The 8,200-nt window shown below is 41.5% G+C and overlaps 1 protein-coding gene across 1 annotated transcript in view; it reads left to right on the top strand.

Moving 5' to 3' along the window:
• The window catches only part of Sarnp (SAP domain containing ribonucleoprotein), a 57,412-nt gene that overhangs the window by 5,201 nt on the left and 44,011 nt on the right, over window positions 1-8,200 (top strand). The window contains exon 2 of the mRNA XM_005371154.3: window positions 3,481-3,580. Within this exon, the coding sequence (XP_005371211.1) occupies window positions 3,481-3,580 (100 nt within the window). The remainder of the gene's footprint in view (window positions 1-3,480; window positions 3,581-8,200) is intronic.

Here is an 8,200-nt window from a genome sequence, read left to right as displayed (position 1 = left end):
CTCTGTAGACCAGGCTGGTCTCGAACTCACAGAGATCCGCCTGCCTCTGCCTCCCGAGTGCTGGGATTAAAGGCGTGCGCTACCATCGCCCGGCCCTCAACTAGTTTTTATGTTATTGGAGAGTTGATTCTTTTTTTTTGTTTTGTTGGTTTGGTTTGGTTTTTGGTCTTTTGAGACAGGGTTTCTTTGTAATTTTGTAGCCTGTCCTGGAACTAGCTCTTGTAGACCAGGCTGGCCTCGAACTCACAGAGTCCTCCTGCTTCTGCCTCCCGAGTGCTGGAATTAAAGACGTGCACCACCACTCCCCGGCAAGAGTTGATTCTTAAATAGAAGATTTCACATATATACCTACTTATTTTTATTTTTGAAATAGGGTCTCATAACTCAGGCTTATCTTAAGCTCATTATCTAGCTGAGGATGCCTTGGTCTTTTCTTGGTCTTTTCTGATTCTCCAGCTTCTATCCTCTGAGTCCTGGGATTACAGACTTGTATGTGCCATCTCCTCCCGCTCATACATAGCAGCTATACATACATAACTTCTGCTGAGTTATACTCCTCTTTTTAAATTTAAAAATATTTCTTTTAGTTTTTGAGATTTTAATATAATCACATCATTTACCCCCTCCTTTACCTCTTTCCATACTCTTCCATATACCCCTTTTTCAAATTCATGGCCTCTTTTTCATTAATTGTTGTTACATGTGTATGTCTTTCTCTCTACATAAACACACCTAAGTACATAAGTACAACCTGCTCAGTCTGTATAATATTCCTTAATTGTGTGTTTTTGGGGTTGTTATGCTCGTCTCTGGGGAAGACTGTTCTCCCACTCTCAGAACTCCTTAGTTGCCAGTAGTTCTTTGTGAGCTGTTGACTTGCCCCTCCCTCCGTGTTAGTGTGTTTGTTGTCAGCTCTTGTTAGGCAGTCATGTCGAGACTTTAATAGTGCAGCTCCTGACATTCCTAGGAGACATAATAGCACAACAAACTTTTAAAAATTGTTTTTTAATTAGTGTCTGTGTATGAGCATTGTGCGTGTGATTCAGGTGACCAGAGGGGTCCAAGGAGGAAAGAAGAGGTTGTTAAATTCACTGTATAGCAGGAGTTACAGACAATTTTGAGACTTCTGATGTGGGTGTCTTCTCTCCTAGTTCTGTCAGTTACCCATCAGTATTCCTTCTATAGTCTGTAAGGTTGGTAAGTATACATTTTTACTGATTGAAAAAGTGTGTGTTTGGTAGAAATGGAGACAGTTTGTTAAGAAAAAGGGAGACACCTCTGACAATGGAATGGGTGAGAGAACTGGGATAGTCCACAGCTCAGAAACCCTGAATCCCCAGTTCGTGGCCCCTTATACATCACTATGCAGGAGGTACCTGCTCTACATTTGTGTGCTATGTGCATTTCTCAGGCGTGCTCTGTCCCTTACAAGACAATCCTGATGAGCTAGGATTTCCAGTCTTTCTGCCATCTGGCATCTTTCATATGTTAATATTTAAAATTTTTTATTAGCATATATTGTTTGTAAATGAAAAAATGAGTTTCATATGGTATCTTTATACATGTACATAATGTATTTTGATCATATTTAGGTACCCCCACCTTCTCTTGCCCTCTTCTCATTCCCACCAACCTTCCTTCTCCTCCCAACTAGTCCCCCTTTTACTTATGTAGTTGGTTTTTTCCCCTATGATCCAGTGAGTTTTCATTATGGCAGGGGCACTTACTGTTGGTTACACCACTGAAGAAATCCCCCATAGGCCATTAACTGTAAACCCTCAGAGAGGATCCCCAGAATGCCCTTGCTCTTGCATGGCAAGGAGTTGATGTGGTCTAATTTTGTGCAGCTCTGTCATGGGAAATCATAGCTGCTGTGTGATTTAAAATGTGTAATAGGACTGTGGTATATATAGCTCTAGAGGTAGAGTAATTGCTCATCTTGCATAAGGTTCTGGACTTGATGTACAACATAGGAACAGCACAGTAAAAACCTAAATACTATAGACTATGGGAGGGTGTTGAATTTCTTCTTGTGATATATTTAACTAAAGGAGAGGTCCTTTAGTTAGTTCATTGTTGATATTAAGCCAGCTGAACTTCTAATTCTGAAATGATTATTTTTATAGATGCATATATGGTATATGTAATAGCACTTTTGGGATAATAGGTGTTTATTAGTCAATTTTCTACCATTATGGCAAAATACCTGAGGTTGTACTTTCCTTATTTCCCAATCTTGGAAACTGAAAGCCCCAGCAGCATAATGTTGCTCTGGTAACAGCCTTGTAGTAGATGACATAATGGTCGCAGCAGTTTTGAGGAACTGAAAGCCAGAGGTGGGAGTTTAGGGCAGGGTCCCATGTAATGAATCCAAGCTGACCTGGGTTGGTGTTGAACTCCTGGTCTCTCTGCCTCCACATCCTGATTACAGGCCCATACCAGGCCACTCTTACTCTTTTATATGAACTCATTGTTTGGAGAATTAGCCTAAATAACTGTATTAATTCCTTCCTAGGATGAAGTTCCCAGTAAGCTCCACATTTGGCGGGGGGGGGGGGGGGATAGGGTGGATGTTTTTGCTGGCCTTAAAATCTTGATCCTCTTGCTCCCACCTCACAATTGGTAGGATTACTATGGTGTGCCACTTGATCAAGCTGCTCTGCCTATTTTTGTTTGTTGTTTGGTTTTTTGAAACAGGGTTTCTCTGTAGCTTTGGATCCACCTGGAACTTGCTCTGTAGACCAGGCTGGTCTCAAATTCACAGAGATCCTCCTGTCTCTGCCTCCCAAGTGCTGAGATTAAAGATGTGCGCTACTACTGCTTGGCAAAAATGTCTTTTCAGTTTAATTTTTTTATATTTATCTTATGTATAATGGTGATCCATCTGCAGCACACCTGCATGCCAGAAGAAGGTATCAAATCCCATTATAAATGACTAGGAGCTACTATGTGGTTGCTGGGAACTGAGCTCATGACCTCTGGAAGAGCTGCCAATGCTCTTAACTGCTGAACCATCTTTTTAGCTCCTGTTCTACTTTTTAATAGTCCCAGCACGACTACACTCAGGACCAAGCTTCTGACACAGAAACTGTGTTGGGAAGACCTGCTACTACCATACTGTAAAACCATAGCTGGATGGTAGGGAGAATCTGCCATTAGGACACTGGATTTTCTGATTGAAGATTGATTTTTCCCTCCCTCCATGTTGCTGATAGAGTAATCTTTTAGAACTGTCTCCCCTTAATTATTAAAAAAACAATCGTTCAAATAGATTACAATTTTATTTTAGTGTGTGTATGTGTGTGTGTTTTCCCAGTGTTGTTGAAGGGAAAGTAAGCTACCTTTGTGGATTTAGAATCTTGGTCAGGGATAGTACTTGCAATTGGGAACTGACCTTCATCATCATCTTCTTCTCCTTCTGAGAACCATCTCTTTTCATTCATAGGAGTTAAAAAAGTTGTTTGTTTGTTTTTTTCCCAGCTTGCTGAACTAAAGCAAGAATGTCTTGCTCGTGGTTTAGAGACCAAGGGAATAAAGCAAGATCTTATCAATCGGCTGCAGGCGTATCTTGAAGAACATGGTGAGCACTTTGTGGAGGGAACATGATGTGGGTAAAGCAGTAAGTTTCAAGTTCTGACACTGAAAAGATTTCTTCCTTTCTTAGGTCTAAATTAACAACATCAAGAAAACTTTTAGAGATGGCCATGGTGGCTCATGCCTCTAATCCTTGCACTTGGGAGGCAGAGGCAGGAAGATCGCCTCAAATTTAAGGCTAATCTGATTTACAAAGTCTATCTCAAAAAAAAAAATCAACAACAAAAAATACTATTGGGCTGATTTGGATGTGGTAGTACATGTAATTCAGTACCCACTAGACTGAGGCCTGAAAATCAAGAGTTTGAGGCCAGCGTAGGTCATCCAGAGCTACATAGTGAGACCCTGTCTCAACAAAACAAAACTGTGTGTGTGAATTAAAATATTTTTGTTTTATACTAAAGTGATAAGAACTTGTCATGTTACCTACTTGGCTGTGATTATTTTAGCATGTTATTTAAAAATCAGCCTGTAGCCGGGCGGTGGTGGCGCACGCCTTTAATCCCAGCACTCGGGAGGCAGAGGCAGGCGGATCTCTGTGAGTTCGAGACCAGCCTGGTCTACAAGAGCTAGTTCCAGGACAGGCTCCAAAACCACAGAGAAACCCTGTCTCGAAAAACCAAAAAAAAAAAAAAATAAAATAAAATAAAAATAAAAATCAGCCTGTGAAAGGGAATGGAAAGGTGGCTCAGTGATTTAGTGTTTGTTGCTCTTGCAGAGGACTTGGGTTCAATTCCAATCACCCATATGGTAGCCCTGCAACCATAAGTAACTCCAGTTCCAGGAGAATCTGGTGCACATGATGTATATTCATAACATGCAGGCAAAATACTCATAAAGTAAGTAATATTTTAAAAATTAGCCAGTCCTGTAAGCTAAGCTTCTTGAGAGGCTAAGGTAAGAGAATCAAAGTTTGAGGCACAATTAAACAACTTGGTGAGACCATACCTTAAGAAAACACACACACACACAAAATGCTATTATTAGTTAAGAGTTTGAAGGCTTTAATTTATCTTGTGCAAAAGTTCAGTAAATATGTTTGCACAGTTACTGTTTATATAGCAAAGTGTTTATCTTTTGCAATATCAAAGACAAGCATCTGGTCCCTTGAAATCCTTAAACTAGGTAATCCCTGGTTCCTCCTAGACCTCATGTCCCCCAATTCTACCTTGAAAATAAATAGCCCCACCTCGCGGAAGGTGCATATCATCATCCCATTTTGTACACTTCTTTTATGATTTTTATTCATTCTCTTTTATTTCCAGTCCTCATTTCGCTTCCTTTCAATACTCTTAGACACCCATTCTTATGTATTTGATATATTCAAGATACATTTAGGGGCTGGAAAGATGGCTCAGTAGATAAGAGCATTTGCTGTGCCAGCATGAGGCCCTGGATTTGAATCCCAACACCCATGTAAAAAGCTAGATTTAGTCTTAACAAGCCTATGGGTGCTGTGGGTGGTGAAGACAGGAGGATTCGTTAGGCTGCTGCACCAGACTAGCTCCAGGTTCAATGAGATCTCCCATCTCAAAGGAATAAGGTGGAAAGTAGTCGAGCAGAACACCTTACGGGGCCTCCACATGTGCTCTTGTACACATGCATCACATACATGCTCATACAAACATAGAATCAGCATACAAAATAAGATATGTTGCTTAATATAATATTTTAATTTCTATCATTGGTAATGAGCTCATAACCTTTATGTCTCACTTTTTTCTCTGTTTTTATTTTTTTGAGGGTTGTATGTGTGGGGGATCTGGGTAGATGATGTAGTGGGTAAGGGCTCTTGCTGCATAAGCATGTGGACCTGAGTTTGGTTCCCTGATACCCAAGTGGGAGTTGTGTTGTAGTTTAAAAAGCGACACGTGAGAGAAAGATGCAGTGTGACAGAGCTCACCTGGAGGGGTTTTCATTAAGGGAAAGGGAATGGAGAAAGGGGGAAGAAGGGGGAGACTCTGGGTGCAGGAGCTGCAGAAGAGAAGAGAGAGGCGAGGCGAGGGGCAGGTGGGAGAGAGGGAGAGGAAGAGAATAGAGAGAAGTAGGCAGAGTTTCACCTTTTAAAGGGATGGAGTAACTGCCTGTCATGTGTGCAGGGGTGATGCACTCTGCCAGGTTCCCCAAAGTGCAGGACCAGATGTGCCTGGATATTAACATCCCTTTTTATTTATTAAAAAAAGGTGGGACTGGGTGGTGGCAGTGCACACTTTTAATCCCAGCACTTGGGAGACAGAGTCAGTGATCTCTGAGTTCGAGGCCAGCCTGGTCTATAGAGTGAGTTCTAGGACAGGCACCAAAGCTACACAGAGAAACCCTGTCTGGGGGGAGGAGTAACCCACAAACGAAACAAAACAAAAAAACCTCAAAACAAAAGATGAGAAGTTAGGCATGGTAGGTTAGGGAAATGAGGGCCCTGAGTTCTTGAGACTGCTTCCTGCTATTTGTGGGTATCGAAATCTTGGGGAGAGGGGACCTGGGAAAACTGGGAAGCTGGCCATGTTGTCTTGCCACTGTCCAGGCTCCATGGAACTGTCCAGTGCCTTTTAGACTTGGTGAAGTGCTGACAGAAGAGAGGGCAAGGTTAAGTGTAGGGAAAACAATTTTCTTAGGTTCTGGTAATTGAGGGGTACACATCTGACCTGTTTGAGGTAAATCCAAGTCAACTTCCTGGAACATACAAGAATTCTTTGGATTTGTGAAAAGGTAAGTTTTAAGCACATTAGAAATGGCAGTATACGCACACCTGAAATGATTTGGGTTGGAAGCATTGACACTCTTCCTTCTATCCAGAAAACTGTGACATGTTTTTAGCACAATGAAAGGCACCTTTTAAGTCTAGTGTTAGAAAACAGCCAAAGGGAATTTAAAATCCCGATCTTGTAGTTATGATCATATAGTGAGTGATAATATGATGTTTAGTATTTTGCCAGAGCTAGATTAAGCTTATCAGAATTTCATCAGTTAATGGGTTAAGTCTATGAATTTTGGAATCTTAAAATAACAGTAGCACAATGAGAGAAATCTGGCAATTGCTTTATTTTTTAAATGTCTCAAAGCACTTTCTCCTTATCAGTTAAGCTTATCTTTACATAAGTGAACCTTAAAGCACCTGTTCCTTTCCCATCATCATGGCATCACCTTAACACTCGGGAGACACAAGTGGTTGATTACCGAAGGCAGTCGTGGTACCTCTGAGGTGCTGCTGGTTCTCACCATCTGAACATGTTTGGTAGGTAGTCTGGCGCCTCCAGCTCTGTGGCCAACAAACAGCTGGTAGTCCAGCAGCAACTAGCTCATTGGTTTGATTAGAGGATTTGATATGTTATTGGGGATATATAGAAAGGGAATTGATGAAGCAAACTAATTAATGTAAACAGTAGGCAGAGCAGCCTGGGCGGGGAGGGTCGGGAAGGAAAGCATGTGGGGTTCCCAGTCCAGCATGGATTCTCATTCTTCTGAAATTGGAGACAGGGCACTTAACCACAGTGTCCTCTGAAACTTAAGGGAACAGGGTCTTGTTGGAATTGCCTACCTCTGCCTCCTAAGTGCTGGGATTAAAGGTGTCTGCCACCACCACCTGGCTAATTTGTTTAGTCTTAATATACTTAATATACTTTTTTCCATGAAAAAGTTTGAATGTCTCTGTTTAGACTGTCTTTGCTCCTGATTCTGGTCTCCCCCCCCCCCCCACACACACACAAGTGCTCAAATTACAGGCATGGGGCTACCTTGTTGGTTTTAAACAAATATCTTTGTCATTGATCTTTTATGTTTTTGTCCCCTTGGTGTTCTTTAGTAGTGTGTAATTTGAAAATAATTTTTTCACCGATTTTGGTGTGTGTGTGTGCATGAGAACGCATGCGTGTGTCCAAGGAATCCAGTAAAAGGTGTCAGATTCCTTGGTGCTGAGATTGCAGGTAGTGTTTGTTGCCTGATTTAGGTGCTGGGATCTAATTAGCAATAAGTACTCTGAACTTCTGAGTCACCTCTCAGTACCACTGTGTTTGCTTGCTTAACTTTTAAAGAACTCCTTCCCCACTAAGTCCCTGGTGTTTTGCTTGTGAGCAACTAATGACCGAGGCCTCTTTCAACCTTCTATCACTGTCAGAGATACTTTCTGTATTATTCTGTAACACACTCTTCATTTATGTGCCTGTCCCTCGCTCTCCCTCTCACTAACTCACTAGAGGTCAGCCGTGAGAATTGCTGTTAGGAGCCATCCTCCTAGTCATTTTAGTCAGCCTCTGGCTCTGCCTGGCTACCAAGGTCTGGCATTACAAGGATCTACCACCACATGCTTGACATTTTTATGTGGGTTCTGGGACTTGGACTGAGTTATCTTTATACCATGCATACACACACATACACACCTTTTCTGTTGGGTATTTGAGACAGGGTGTTATATCACCTAAGTTGGCCTCTGTTACTGAGAATGACTTTGAATTTACTGATTATTTGCCTCTGTCTCCCAAATTAGAGGGCATGCACCACCAAACTCTGTCCAGTTAGTTTTAAAATTAATATTATAGTGTGACTTAATTGCAACCCAATTGCTTTTAGTTATTCAGTTCAGATGGAATGCAATTTTATACTAACTTTAGAT

This window comes from Microtus ochrogaster, unplaced genomic scaffold, assembly GCF_000317375.1.
Source record: "Microtus ochrogaster isolate Prairie Vole_2 unplaced genomic scaffold, MicOch1.0 UNK99, whole genome shotgun sequence".
Classification (NCBI taxonomy): domain Eukaryota; kingdom Metazoa; phylum Chordata; class Mammalia; order Rodentia; family Cricetidae; genus Microtus; species Microtus ochrogaster.
Note: the sequence above shows the minus strand (reverse complement) of the source record. Positions and strands in the feature narration are given on the sequence as shown.